General features: G+C 36.8%; 1 protein-coding gene across 1 annotated transcript in view; it reads left to right on the plus strand.

Annotated features, from left to right (window-relative positions):
• Positions 1-2497: 2497 nt before the first annotated feature.
• Positions 2498-16131, plus strand: part of casq1b (calsequestrin 1b) — a 45855-nt gene continuing 32221 nt past the window's right edge. Inside the window, exon 1 of the mRNA XM_038272864.1 lies at positions 2498-2896. Coding sequence (XP_038128792.1) covers positions 2657-2896 — 240 coding nt within the window. The 5' untranslated portion in view covers positions 2498-2656. The remainder of the gene's footprint in view (positions 2897-16131) is intronic.

Consider the following 16131-nt stretch of genomic DNA (forward strand, 5'->3'; position numbering starts at 1 on the left):
TAACCACAATTTTTTTTCTTACCAGAGGAATATTTAAACGTTTTTATATCATTAATAAAACAACAAGTAGCTAAATTGGTCATAGTTTAATCCATAGATATCCATATCTATGGTTTAATCCGTTTCCCTCGTTGATATGTGGTTGTACAGAGCGAGGCGCGCTCCTGCTACTGGGGATGCATATTCAGCAGGGATGCACTTTTCCGCATAACACCGGACCGCGGTCCGCTAATCCGTGACCTCTGCATTAAACCGAAGCCAAAAGTAACGAGTAACGGTTGTTTTAATAATGTAAGGAATAGAAAGTACATATACTCGTGTGAAAATGTAATGAGTAGAAGTCAGAAGTATGAAGAAAAATAAGTAATGGAGTAAAGTATAGATACTTAAAAAGTGTACTTAAGTACAGTAACGAAGTATTTGTACTTCGTTACTTGACACCTCTGTATATAACACCCATAATCTATTATTGATCTCATTAACGCCTTATAAATATGCACCAATGGTTGTTTACTTGCTCTCCAATCTTTTCCTGCTACCGCTCTCATGAGATTTATGATTTTCCTACATTTCGTCTCTATTTTTTTCTATATGTGTTCTCCATATTCCTTTGTATGGAAGCAAATCGTTACCATATTTCAAATGAAAAAGCGTTTTCAGAAATGCTTTTTCATTTTAAGAATGTGGCTGCGTTATTTGACTGTAAAAATGATTCAAGTAATGCAGCCACATTCTTAAAATGAAAAAGCTTTTCTGAAAATGCTTTTCCATTTTCAAGTTTTACATTTCAAATTGAATTTTGGTATGTATTTGCTGGGGTACATTTTGAAAAATAAATCTCAAATGTCTTTTCCTTTTTCATTTTAATTAAGTAAAAGGATGAGCAGTGTTAAAGAAGAAAATGCAAACAGGATGATTGATTACTAATTTCATTTATGAGTCAAACAGTGCAGCCAAATTCTTAAAATTAAATAGCTTTTCTCAAAATGCTTTTTCATTTGAAATATGGTAACAATTTGTTTCTATACATTTGAGATTTATTATTCAACATGTACCCCAGCAAATACATAGCAAAATTCAACTTGAAATGTAAAATTTGAAAATGAAAAAGGATTTCCAGAAAAGCTTTTCCATTTTAAGAATGTGGCTGCATTACTTGAATCATAACTGAATGTCATTAAAATTCATAAATTGAATTTATAAAAGCATTTCTGAAAATGGTTTTTCGTTTGAAACGATTTGCTTCCATAGAGAAACAGCAGACATCTCACTCCAGAAATGCTTAGTTCTAGGTACAGCAAAGATTGATTTATTGAGTAAATCGAACTATTCAAGCTATTCTTTTCAGCCTGTTTTTGTCGCAATAACATTTACTGTATCTCTTTAACTAACATTGGGAGATAATTTATAAAAAAAAAAAAAAAAACAATAACCATCCTTGATCGGAAAATTACCAGTTTGGTCTTTCAGCATGTAAGTTATTATTTCACACAAGAAATAGAATCAAAGACTCATATTTATTGTTCAGAAAGATTGCTCTCATGGAGAGATGCAAAGGTTTCAAAAGCGGTGCCCAGCACCCCTTGCAGGCATTCAAACCAGCTCACAACTCTGGTTAAATCAGCCCATTGATAGGGTGAGAAAACAGATCGAATTACACACTGTTATTAATAGCAACCCTTTCCTCACAGCTGACAGGGTACTGCTCTGTCGTCACATTCTGTGTGAGTCTTCTGTTAGGTCTGTCTGCTTTTTCCTCTTCCCACTTTCTGTCTCGTTTCCCCTTCAGCCTCTAAAGAACTCCACACAAATTTGACGGCTGTGCAGGGACAACATGACACTATATGGCCATCAAACCTATCTCCAACAGGGGAAGTGGTTACAAAGCTTGCCAGTGAATCTGCAATAAAAGCCTCATATTTGGTTTACCATGAAACTCATTGGTGTATTTCATTTTGTTTTATAAAAGGCCAATGGTTTGGAGAAGCTACTAAAAAACCCAATTGTACAATTCTGAAGATAGATAAATGTTGTTTATTTTACAGCCTACCTAAATTAACCATTATCTACTTAGGAAATGTCTAACTTATAAGGAAATTTGCAGCTACATGTGGGCTATGTTATGTTTCTTTAATCACTGCAGAAGCTTTTATGTAAGACCTAAACTGGGAAATTTGCCTTGTTTCTCTAATTTTTAACTTATTTTATGTCAAGAAACTAAAGTTATCTAAAACCCTTTCAACAACCAAAAGTAACATGGTCTGCTCTCTCATCTGAACAGCTCAAAACAGGTGGTTGTGAGACCCCTCCTACATGAAAACACACCATGTAATATTTCTGATCTCCACTCACAAGTCCCTCTACCCTTAGCCCTACTTTTTTTGGCAGCTCATTTTCTGTACTGTGGACATGAGTTGTCCCACCCAGAGTTGCGTCCCGAACAGAGTCCCACCCCTTTTCTTTGGCCAGTGATGTCAGCAAACCAATGTGATACACCTTTTATAAGGACAGTATCAATGTCAGACCTTTTCTTGTCCAGCCATTGGAACCAAAAAGAAGACTTACTCTCCCTTTAGGGGACTAACTATCATTTTAAGTGTATTATTGTCCCCTAATTGTAAAGTTGTTTGAGTTGTTTTTGCTGCTAACAGTCACCATGAAGTGGGGCTGGGTGTTTTTAGGATTCCTGTTTCTATCTTTGGGGTCTTTGTCTTTTGGTGAGAAGGGCTTGGAAATCCCAGAGTATGATGGTAAAGACCGCATCAATACCCTCACTGCCAAGAACTACAAGTCCATCATGAAGAAGTATGATGTGATGGTGATCTACTACCATAAAAATGTGGATGGGAATCGAAGTGCCATGAAGCAGCTTCAGATAGAGGAGCTGGCATTGGAGGTGGGTCTCTGCCAAAGCTTGGAAACAAATTAATTTCTGATTGGCTAATTTCTGGGTTGTATTAGATGATGGGTTTAGCTTTGGTTTTTAATACCTGGATCAGCTATGTCCTTTATATCCCAGATCAGAGGAAAGTGTTGACATTTTCAGCTGTTTTGCCTGTGATTAGACACAACCAGTAACAGCCTTAGCAAGGATCAGATCTGTACATAAAAACCTTAGAATTGGTGAGATGTATTCTTTCCTTTCATCATTAATATTGGCTTTAGAGTCTGCAAAGAAGGAGTCAGTTTGTAGAACACATAAAAGTAGCGAATAATGGATTAAGGTTGATAGATAAACCTTCACATTCTGTTTAATATGTCAGTTGAGGATAAATTCATACCTCGTCATTTCTAAAACAGAGGTTTCTACTTAAAGGCAAAATGAAGGCTTCAGATTTTTTAAATTGTGATTCTCAATTTGGGAACTTCTGGTTTCTATACCGATTCAGTTTATGTTAAGTCATTTATATAATGCCAATTAACTACATGTCAACTTAAGGTACTTTAAAGAGACAATTCAATGAAATCAATCAGAAAATTAGTTAAAAGTTTTCTAGGGACTGCATTGAGTTACGGACTTTGCAGGATCCGCTCCTTCTGGACTTTATCAAAATACCAAACTACACACAAATTATACACATAAGTCATCCACAAGATTTTTTCATGCTTTTATTTTGTTGAAGTAAAATATTGTTGAAATAAAATATTCTCAATCTTTAAGGTTTTAATACAGACTACAGTGATCCTTACCAACTTATGCAACAATCTGGCAGCATTTTGTCTTCCTATGTTACAAGATGCTTTTGGAATTTACTGCTCATGCTGAATGACTAACATTTTATTATTTTTTGGAGTTGAAACTACAATGTTTGTGTGTGACTTTATACATATAGTCACACACATATATTTATATCAAGCCACATTAAGAACTGTTTGACAATATTTAAGATTGAAATATATGCTGTTTTAAGCCATCATTACCATACAAATATTTGAATATTTTGTTATATTTACTTCTTTCCCTTCGTGTTTTACGGATTATCAGACGATCTCTGAATTGAAATCCCACAAACTGTTAGTTATATGCCAAGAATTTCTAATAACAATTAATTCATTTGTTAGATATTTTTTTTAATCTTTGACTTTCTTCTTTTTGTAACATATATGCAACTCTAACAATTTTGAAAAAAATGATAAGCCTTTTCACAGGGAAGTGCTACTTTGAAACTCCGTGCAAATTTAATTTGGCATGACATAAGGCACAAAGGGCTCTTTGGATGATAAAGGTCCCTGGTTTAGAGTTAATGAACTTTATGGCTCACTCTTACCCTACTATCAAGGCCACTTGTGCTATTGTAAATGGAAATTTTTTTCTGTAAGTCTCTGATCTTTTTTATTTAAATCATTCGATGTGGCATTATTCTGTTTTTTAAACTGGGTCCCAAAGTGTACATATTTTAGAATGCTGGTAATGTGTTCCTGTGAATACTCCCTCTCTGCAACTTTACTTGGGCCTTACTTTACTTTCCTTTGCTTGTGTCATTTGTTTGCCTTTAGAGAAACATGCATGTGACATACTCGGAAAACGGCAACAACAATCGAACCATACAATTATTGTTCAAATGCTCAATTCCCTTCCTGACTTATTTCTATCACATAATATACAAGGTTTCCATCATAAAGCAAACACTTCCTGATCTACTATGAATTATGTATTACACAAAGGTCAATAATAACTTAATTACACCAAAAAAGCAAATAACAAAAGCATTCTTCTTTCTACTTCTTTCAATTTTGGATTTATTTCTGAGAATTTGCCCCTTAGTTACCGATCCTCAGGGGTCAAAGTAGATTTAAATTAACAGGGTTTTGATGTAAAAAAAATAAATAAAAAATACACAGAGAACCTACATAATTGCCATGTAATGCCATGGCAGCCCAGACTTAAAAATAAATAAATATGCTAACTAAATGTTAAAATATTTAAAGGAAACAGAGAAAATATTTCAATGACAATTCAAGGAAACATTTACATCATATTTGAATAGATAGAAACGAGAGCAACAAGAGAGAAATATTCATAGAACTATGTACTTTTTCATCGGGCTCTTTATACAAAAATAAACACAATTCAACAAAATATTTTATTTGGATATAATTTAGGGATTCCTTTTGGTAGAAATAAAAGAATGTTTTGTATCACCTCTTGTGATGGGGAAGAAATAAAATCTTGATAGTTAGACAAAGGTTTTTTTTTTACTAATTACTTTTCATATATTAGTAACGCCATTGTTACTTGCAAAATAATGCAGCTCAAACTATGAATGGGATTATACGGTCTTTTTTTTTTCTGGAATTCTGTTACCCATGTTTAATTCTATTGCAAAATATATCTTAATGTAATTCAGTTCAGTCTATGTACATAGCACCAATTCACAACACAAGTCATCACCAAGCACCTTAGGATTGCTTCATTGTCCTTCTGCCATAAGCAAAAACCAAATACAAATTTATAGAAAAATAAATATCCTATTGCAAACCAAAATAGCGCACATACATACAATTTTCTCAGGTATTTGCTCCTATAAATTAACCAATTAATTGTTTAAATAATTTATATCCAGTATTTACTGTAATGATTCAAAATAACTAATTAACTTAAAGTTGTAGATAAAGGTATGAACACAGGAAAGTCAGCCATATTTATTAATATCTTAGATTATAAAAAGTAACAGCATAATTACTTTGACTAATAACTCGTTACTTTGAGTAGTAGCTGAATTTCTAGCTAATTTACTTTTTAGAGACGTAAATCGTGACTAGAATTAGTTACTTTTTGTAAAGAAGCATTTTGTGGTATATTCAAAAACACTAAAGTCTCTTTTCCACTGAACTTAGCATGTTAACCTTGTGGGTCGACCTGGTAACATGCATGATTTTTAAGCACAACCTACAGATAACGTCTCTTTGTTGTGCTTAATAGTATCACGTAAATTTCATCCCGGGTCTGATGTTCCCACCGTATACCAATAAGAGAAGAGCCATTTGAAGGTGTATTTAACATGGGTCGCTTGCTAAGTTGTTTGAGCCTGGTTGACACAGGTAAGTGAGCTTTTCCCACTGCCACCAAAAACTGATTTCTCGCGGGTTTAAACCGGGTTTCGGGCAGTGGCAAAGGGTTATAGGCGAACTTAGACTGTCTTCCAGCCAATCTGTGTGTAAAGTACAGTGTAAACCTTATAAAAATATTAAAACAATGTGTATGATCATAGACATAACTACTACTATCATGTTATTAAGATTGTTATCAGTCATACAGTTAACTAAGTTTGCAAACGTATTTCTTTTTCGTCCTACAACTAGACACTTTACCAGGATGTTACATAACACACTAATATATGGCAACAAAGTGGGAAACTTGATTTAAATAATAAATGGTTTAAAAAATGTACACAACTAAATATAACCGATGAAAACCCAGATGTGCTGCAAGATCTTATGACTTAAACTTATGATTTAGACTTAGACAAACTAACTGATTTTGTATACACAGAGCATATAAACAAGCGAAATTTAGCTTTGTACAGCTCTCAAGACATTTCCGTTAGTTAAAGTGCAGCAGTGATCAAATGTAAACATTGTGGCAGAGAAAAACATATTGCAAAAAAACAAAACAAAAAAACATTGATATGGTCAGTTTGATGCAGTCTGTGACATGATTTAGATTTTTTCCAACATTCAGCTGTCTGGTGGAAGTGGGAAAGAAGCTGTTTTGGAATCGGCTGGACCTGCATTGAGCATCTGGGAAGCCTCTTCCTAGACGGAAGCAGGGAAAACACTCCATGGTGGGGGTCGTTGATAATGTTACGGGCTCGGGACACACAGATTATCTGAAGGATCCCTTTCATTCTGCTGCCTTAACATATGGAGGAATCAGTTCTCTTTAACAATCAAGTAATTGGTTACTACAGCTCGCCTGTATGGAGGACTGACTCTGCCATATATAAAAATAAATGCAGAAATAAAGAAATGCTCAATAAATAAATAAGCATACAATTAATAACCTGTTTCTTTAAGGAGCACTTAGTGAGTCTGGAATGTTGCTCCCCTACAGGAACTTTTGGAAATAGCACTGTTGTGATACATGACCACGGACTGCCCTTTGTATATCCTCGAAGAAGCTGGGGAAAAAAATGCCTTATTTAAATATCTGCCATTGTCTAATAGCTCTGGCATGTCAGAAACCTCCAAAATTAAAATATGGTCTATGATTGTTTATGAGTAGCACATTGACGGGTGTGTGGCTATTCATGTCAATGTCCTTGCAGTCCTCAGGCTTCTAAATACGTATCCTGCTTGCCTCAATAAGGAGAACAGAGCTGCTGAGACTTCCACCCAGCGGTTGGCACAGACAATAGTGGTTTTCTGGGAAGAGACAGTGCAGGGGGATGAAAGATGCTTCAATCATCTCATAAACACATTAATATCAAATGGACTTAAAAGAGGATATATCAAGGAGGAAATGCTACCTACATATGATTTAAGCTTCAAATAAATGGGAACATTTAATTAAGGGCAAACAGTATGTTGAAGAAATTTAGAGCGTTAACCACAAGGTAAGAACAAACATTTGGAACCAAAAAAAAAGAAAAAGAACAGAAAGGTAGGGTCAGGTTATGAAACATTATCTAAACATTTAAACATCTCACATAGTAAAAATAAAAAAATTTTAAGAGTGAAATGTTTTAGTGTTTTAAAGAAGCATCAGGGTGTTAAGATGTGCTCTTCAGAAGAAAAATATGTGTTAAGGCATTTTAAATAAATTAGAAACATCATGGAAGAAAACCTGTTAAAGGCAAGAAAAACTTGAGACTGAGGTGGAGGTTGGCATTCCAGGATAAATATCCAAACACATATATAATAGAATAATTTAGATCTAAAAGACATTTAACTGTTGGGACAGTCCTGACAAAGTCTAGACTTAAATCCAATCTCAATCATGCTGAGTGACTTCCATGCGGTCAAATGTATTAGTCAGATTAGCAAAGTTTGGAAAAGAAAATTGAATTGTGGTATGTAAATATGCTGTAATGTAAGCCAAGCATTGATTTAAGAAAAAAGTCAGAACTGTTTCTTAACAGTTTAAATAACATGAGCAGAAACCTTTTAAGTTCTGAACAGAGCTATAGGACAAATATATCTCAAAAGTTTTTTTTTTTATTTATTTATTTATTTTTATCACGCAGCCGGAAATAATGCTCCTGGGCCCAGCAGTCAGGCAGTTTACCAGTTAACCACAGCAACCTGCTGCCTTTTCAGAGCAGCAGTGTCTTCTTGCATCAGCGCGGTGTAGCTTACAGTCGGCTCCCATCAGTCTTCTCTCTAAATAGCCTGAGACAGTTGTGCATGCTGAGCAAGGAACTAAAAGCCCTCGTGAGACAGAGGGAAAGCTCAGAGCGATATTTCACAGGGGCCTTGGCACCTTCCCTATATAAGCTAGGGCCGAAACACTGCTGTGTTGCTACGATGTGCTACATTATCCTGTGGCCAACGTCTCAAACCATTTACAGTTACACACACAAATTGGTTGGATCTGATCAATGTCGCAATAGAGCTCCCAAGGCGGAGAAACAGAAAGAGCAGCCAAACTACTTCTACTACTTCTAAAGGCCTGTCAGCAGTAGTTGTTAATCAAGTCACAGAGCACCCAGACCGGAGACAAAAATAGCTTTCCATTGTCACTTATGAATTCAGAAGTATGAATAATTGAATTAGAGAGCTTAGGAAAGCACTACCGTATAATCATAATATTCTTCTTTTTATTTTATTTTATTTTTTTTTTTACAAAGTCCTGTCTGGCAATGTGGCAACAAAAATAATTGTCTTGTTGCCAAAAAGAGCTCAACAGATTTTACTTTCACAGGTGGAGCAGTACATCTATCGCCAAAGTGTTCCGCTTGATTTATGCATATTAATAGCTTTATATATATATTATATACAGATTATATGGACACTGTTATTCTTCTGCCTACAAATATGCTTCTGATTACCAATTTCTGGGGCTTTTCTCTCATATTTTTTTCTTCTTTTATGAATAAAAAACAATAACCAAAAAATATAATTAATAACCTTTCCCCTGTTGAACTGAGATAAATTGATTTGTCAACATCCTGATCCTTTTCGTTGTATCACAGTAGCTGGAGGAAAAAAAAAAAGAACAGGCCTCTGAATAGCTAACTTTATAGCAGATAAGTATGCACCTGGTCTTTCCTGGAAGGATGCTTTCAATAACAACACAGAGTAAAGGAATGATGGCAGGAACAATTTAAATCAGTTTATTTGAATAACACAACTTTACAACACATGTTATCTAAGCACTTTACAGAAACAAGTCAATCAGATCATGTCGGTCATTCATTTGGATTATGTCATTGACTTTACAACAATCTCTCGCACCAAGCATGCATGTAGTAACAGTGGAGAGTAAAAACTTCCTTTCAAAAGGTAGAAACCTCCAATAGAACAGGCTCAGTGTGAGCAACTTTCTGCCAAGGCCAACTGGGGTTCACAGTTACCAAGACAGATGCATTAAAGGCATAGTGGAGGATTTTCTAGATGTTTTGAAAAGACCCGCCCCCTCAACTTGCAAAAAAAATGCGCATGCACAACCCTTTACCCGCTCCTTAGAGGAAAGGCTATTTAATGAGTGCGAGAGCATGCACAAGCCCATTTCTCCTTGTGCACAGACTTTTCAAAAGTTTGCATTGCTCATACAAGCTTACTTTCCAAAAGAATATTTGCAAATTTTCCACTATGTCAGACTTACCACCGGTAAGTGAGAATGGGGACGAAAAAGTAGGACGGCCTTACGTAAACAAATCACCAGAATATTTGACAATTAGGAGGACCACTTATTTTGATGATTCACCCTGAAAAAGAAAATCCTCTATTATACATTTAAAGGAAAACAGGAACTGATCTATAAATACTTTCCAAGTAAGAAAATACATGGAAAATATAATAGCAAACTTGCTTCATAGGTGGCTCTGTCTAGGAAAGAAATGGTTAATCTGATTTAAAAGGAAGCCAATGGAGGGAAGTAGGGGAAATATATCTCTTTTAAATTTCAATCAGAACTCTGGTTGCTTACAAAATTCCAGAGATAAAAGAATTAAGTGATTTAATCTTTGAAGCGTTTTATTTCTCAAACATCATGTTATACTTGCAAATTAATTGATCGGCTTTAAGATATTTTTCATTTTCTATAAACTACATCCTCAGGTTTAAATTATTTTATTGGACTTTTAATATATATAACAACAAAAGACTGTACATCAATATAAAGTTGAAGGAAAGTTTTCCATGTTTTGAATGTTTTAGCATTTTTAGAAATAGCAAGAGCTTCTAAAGTTTTTCAGAATTGATTGAGGTTTGACTTTAGATTATAAATGTCTATATCGTCCGGCTGGAATTCTATAAAAAAGCAGTATACATATTTTAGACTCTAGATACCACAAAAGAGTTTCCTCATTGACTGCATTACAAAGGTGAAAGCTTTGATCCAAAGGGGCTGAATATCAATAGACCATGATACTTAAAACAGAAATCAATCAGTAATTTTACTTCCGAACCATGTGTTAATTAACCCTGGGGTACCAAATGTAAAACAATTACAACACTGGAAGTTTCAATTTATGTCCCTTATGTTCCTTAGTACCTTAATGAGATGTAAATGCATATGCAAAGCACTATACTTTATCTGTAAGACATTTAAATGTAATAGCATCGGCTCCTGAAATATGCTGAAAATATGTCGCTGCATAGATCAGTAGTGGCGGACAAAGTAAACAACTATTGCACTTGAGTAAAAGTATTGCTACTCATTGTCAAATCTTACTCAACTGCAAGTAAAAGGAAGAAAAAGGTGCATGGGGTATATACAGTTTATATAGTATGCAGGCAAGCTGACAGCCTCAGTTAGGCCCGGGCCAGAATTGAGTCAGTGCCCACCAATTCATACAAGTAAAACTTATTATCTTAATAGTAGGAGTTTATTCTTAGAATATTACAACTTTATTTTCGTAATTCTGTCACTTGATTCTCGTAATATAATAATACTTTATTCTCATAATTTTATTAATTTACTATGGGAATATTAGGACTTAATTTTCATAATTTTATGGCTTTATTCTCGTAATATTACGACTTTATTGTCGTAATTTTATGACTTTATTCTCTTACAATTACGGAAAAAAAATCTCAAGCCTGGCCTTAATTCTCCGTCGCACTGCCCGACCTAAGAAAGAGGGGAAATGTTATGTTCGTTACGTTTCTGTCTCTAACTGCAGCACACTGAGCGTACAACAGCTTAATGTGCTTTATAGATGCTGCATTGACGTCATAACCCCTTTACAAAGAATGACTGATATGAATTATATTTGACTCCTGAAATCTCAAACGTTGTGCTAGCTAGTTTCTCTGCTTGCATTTCTTCAACACTTTCCATTGCTTTTTTCTGTCTAGTTTTGCTAAAAATTAAGATGCATGCTCCTGCTCAGGTCATAACAGTTAACCACCGATTTCTATTTATTCACTGGATTGTTAATAGTTGGTACTACCACTGGGTGCAGTGGAGTCACCAGCTGCCATATTGATACTCCCTAGTTAGACCGGTCACAATGTAAACAACATGTGCGCTACAGCATCAAACAACAATGATATTCTTCGTTTTCAGGGGGTCCTAACACTTTTAATATAAATATATGGTCATCACTTTGACACATACTTGCTGTTTTACAGCATAAGCATATTACCATAATTTATGATAAATAAATAGGTACATCATATTGCACAGTTAGTATGAAGTCAATGAAGTGTATAAATGATGTAATATAACATATTATACAAATCTATCACAACAAAATCAGTGTGTTAATGGAGCATAATAATACTGATGTGCTGAAAGTGCTAAATTGCTGATGTACATGTATTGATTACATTGCTTTGGTTATTACATATTTTATATAATTTCAAGATTTTACATAAAGACTGAATTACAAGTACATGTCTTTTTATGCTATACTATTTTTCTATTTGCAACTTGTGCATGCATGATGCCATTTACTTTTATGATGTGTCAGTGCACTAGCCTTTTTATTTTATATTTGATACCAAGTGCAATAGCTATATGTATACATCCCTGTCTATATAAATACCCTTGTTAATACCGTGTGCAATGACGCTATATAATTATCCTGCTAAATAAATGACTTCAGCTGTTGAGACAGTTTCTCTGAAGTTTATCAAACTGCTATACATAAGGTTGCACTGCAGGAGGAGACAGGAAAATACAGAACCTGAATCTTTAATTCAATTTTCAATTCAGTTTCTTTATATAGCACTAATTCACAATACATGTCATCTCAAAGCACTTTACAATTCAACTAGATCATACTGTCAAATTGAGTCAGTTTTCTCTAAGGAAAACCAGTTGATTGCATTGACTTATTTACTTTGAAGGTTATCCCTCACCCTAAGCATGCTTGTAGCGGCAGTGGAGAGGAAAAACTCCCTTAGAACGGGAAGAAACCTCCAGCAAAACCAGACTCAGTGTGGGCGGCCATCTGCCAAGGCCGACTGGCATTCAAGGAGACAGAAGCAGAGATACAAAAGGCAACTGTAAACCAGCTCTACAGGTGGCCTCGTCCAGGAAACACACAGCTAGGCAGACGACCTCCGAGCCCGCCCCGATGTCAGACAATAAAGAGAGCACATCGAGCCAGTCACAGTTAGAGCAACAGGGCTACTCTGCAAAACGGGCTGATCTCAAAAATCTATAATCAAAGGTATTGATGGCAGCAGCAAAGCTGGTATTTCTCTCGTGGATGGTGTCAGGCAGCTGCTGCATCACTTTAAGATGAAGGGTACAGCAGCTCTCATATGAAGAAGCGGCCTCAAGAAGCAGGAACAGCTTTAGATCGAACAGAACTTAAGATTGCCCTGACCTGCATAATGCCTGAGAAGGAGGTCACAGCTTTTAAGCACTTCGATTTTCATTTTCCATTTCTCACACTATCTACTAAGGGTTTGTTGCCTATCTATGTTAGATTAAGTTAGTTATAATTAAGTTATGATTAAGTTATAATTAAGAACAGACCAATGGGTTTTGTTGAGAGGTTGAGAAGTTTTGAATTTGACTGATGTGACTACATGGCGCACCCGTAATTCAATTCAATTCAGTTTATTTAGATCATCCAGTCAAATTGATTCAAAGTTTTCTATTTAAGGAAAACCAGTTGATTGTATTGACTCATTGGCCCAAATACAATCCCTCACACTAAGCATGCTTGTAGCTACAGTGGAAAGGAAAAACTCCCTTTTAACAGGAAGAAACCTCCAGCAGAACCAGGCTCAGTGTGAGCGGCCATCTGCTGAGGCCGACTAGGGTTCAAGGAGACAGAAGCAGAGATACAAAAAGCAGCTGTAAAAGGCGGCCCCGTCCTGGAAACACACAGCCAGGCAGACGAGCACGGAGCCGGCCCCCATGTCAGAGGATGAAGAGAGCACATCCAGCCAGTCACAGTCAGAGAAACAGGACTACACTGGAAAACAGGCTGATATCCAGCATCTATAAACAGGGGTGTTGATGGAAGCAGCACAGCAGATATTTCTCTCCAGGATGGAGTCACAGCCAAACAGGAACAGAGGATCAGCACAGCTGATATTTCTCTCCAGGATGGTGTCGTAGCCAAACAGGAACAGACGAGGCAAAGTTGCTATGAGAAAAAGCCGAGAGAGCATAACGTTAGAGATTGAACTAACAGATTCTGCAGGGTAGGAGAATAGAGAGAGAATGAAGCAGAAGGATGAAATGGGGGTCCCTATGTCCTCCAGAATTCTAAACATATAGCAGCATAACTATAGAGATAGCTCAGGATAACCTGAGCCACTCAAACTATAAGCTTTATCAAAAAGGAAAGTTTTAAGTCTATTCTTAAAAGTAGACAGGGTGTCTGCCTCACGGACCAAAACTGGTAGCTGGTTCCACAGGAGAGGAGCTTGATAACTAAAAGATCTGCCTCCCATTCTATTTTTAGAAATTCTAGGAACCACTAGTAAACCTGCAGATTTAGAGCAAAGTGCTCTGTTATGAACATAATGAACAATCAGATCTCTGATATAAGATGGAGCTTGGCCATTTAAGGCTTTATATGAGAGTTCTAATTTTCATCGGAACTCTGGCTGCAGCATTTTGGATCAGCTGAAGGCTTTTAACTACGGTTTGTGGACTTCCTGATAGTAAAGAATTACAATTGTCCAGCCTTTAAGTAAAAAATGCATGGACTGGTTTCTCCACCTCACCCCTGGAAAGAATATTTCAATTTTTTTGCAATATTCCTCAAATGAAAGAAGGAAATTCTAGAAACCTCTTTGATATGGGATTTAAATGACAGGTCCTGATCTAAAACAACACCAAGATTTTTTACTTTATAATCTGAAATCAGTTTAATCCCATCCAAATGAAGTGACTGACTAATCAGCTTCTATTTTAAAGAATCTGGTCCAAATACTATGCCTTCTGTTTTGTCTGCATTCAGCAGGAGAAAGTTAAGAGTCGTCCAGGTTTCTTTGTCTTCAAGACATGCCTGTAATTTATGTAATGGGTTAGCTCATTGTGAGAAATACCTGTCAATATATGGGGGGGTCCCCATCTTCCGATTGTTGCGCAATACCGATCTACATTTTCTCCATATGCAGTAGGCCTATAACATTTCAAAGTCAAAGTTGTTGGGATCCTGAGGCTTGCCCACCAGAGGGCGCAGAGGATCCTCTTGTGTTATTTGTTTTCTGTTAAGGACTGGGGTTACTGTTGGGATCTGGAGATCTACCTTCTGTCTCCAGCAGAGAGCGCTGTGGGTCTCCTGGGCTGGAGCCTCCAGCACACCTGAAGCTCATCAACTCATCAGGAGACCTTCCTACATAAGCAGCAGTCAGACCTTCCTTCGACGCCGGAGTGTTGACCAAGTTTGGTTAGCAAACCCAAGCCTCTGTTTATCTAGTGAATTTCAGTAGACTCTAGAGAGGAACTGGATTCTAAACTGCCTCTATTTTCTTTACTCACAGAAAGCCTGACCGAAATCTGAAGCTCTGGATGAGCTTTACCTGGAAACCTGCCTGCCTGCCCAAGGAAGCCAAACCTGAAGATCTCAGTCTGGATTTCCCCTTCAGCTCTCAGGGAAGAGCTAGGAAGCTAAACCTGAAGATCTCAGTCTGGATTCCTCCTTCAGCTCTCAGAGAAGAGCTAGGAAGCTAAACCTGAAGATCTCAGTCTGGATTCCTCCCTCAGCTCTCAGGGAAGAGCTAGGAACAAAACCCACATCAGAGTCTCACTAGCCAGAAGCTAGACGCTGCTGCTGCTGAGCTCTCTGCTACTTCAACAATCTCTGGACCCAACCGGTTCCCCATCTCAAGGATCTGTCAGAACCTCTTCAAGGTACATTCAGAAATTACTCACTCGTCAAACCATCTAACTGCCTGGCTAATCAAACTCTCATCTCTCCAGATAGAAGTGAAACCAGTCCTGGACCTGCACCAGAACCAGTCCAGATTTACTCTGTGTGTTTTCCCTAAATAAACATTGTTAAACTTTATTCTGTCTCCAGTTGGTGTTCTGCATGTGGGTTAAGTCCATTAAGCCTATCATGACAGAACACTCCGGCCATTCACAAAACCCAGCGGATCACCTCCAGAGGAGGCTTGAGGAACAAGTTGCCCAGATTCAAGAACAAGCACAAACCCTCTGTGAGTTAAAAACGTATATTGAACGTCGGAACCAAGTTATACAGGAATGCGCCGACTACTACAGAAGCGCTAACACAACGCCAGCTCAACTTCCGGTTCCGGAGCCCGTTTCGTCACTTCCGGAATTCCGTCCGTCACTTCAGATTCCAGTTCCGCTTCTCAGGTCAGAATCTGCTCCGTCACTTCCTGAGTTTCGTTCCCCACTTCCTGAAAGGTTTTTTTGGTATACCTAGTCGCTATAAAGGATTTTTGCTTCAATGCAAATTGTTTTTTGAAATTTCTCCGTCCAATTTCCCTAGTGATGATACAAAAATAGCCTTCATTCTCTCACGTTTATCAGGAAAGGCCCGCAAAAGGGCTAAGACCAGTTATTCTTCAAGACCCAGTATT

The sequence above is a fragment of the Cyprinodon tularosa genome, unplaced genomic scaffold, assembly GCF_016077235.1.
Source record: "Cyprinodon tularosa strain WSP-4 unplaced genomic scaffold, ASM1607723v1 ctg844, whole genome shotgun sequence".
Taxonomy (NCBI): Eukaryota; Metazoa; Chordata; class Actinopteri; order Cyprinodontiformes; family Cyprinodontidae; genus Cyprinodon; species Cyprinodon tularosa.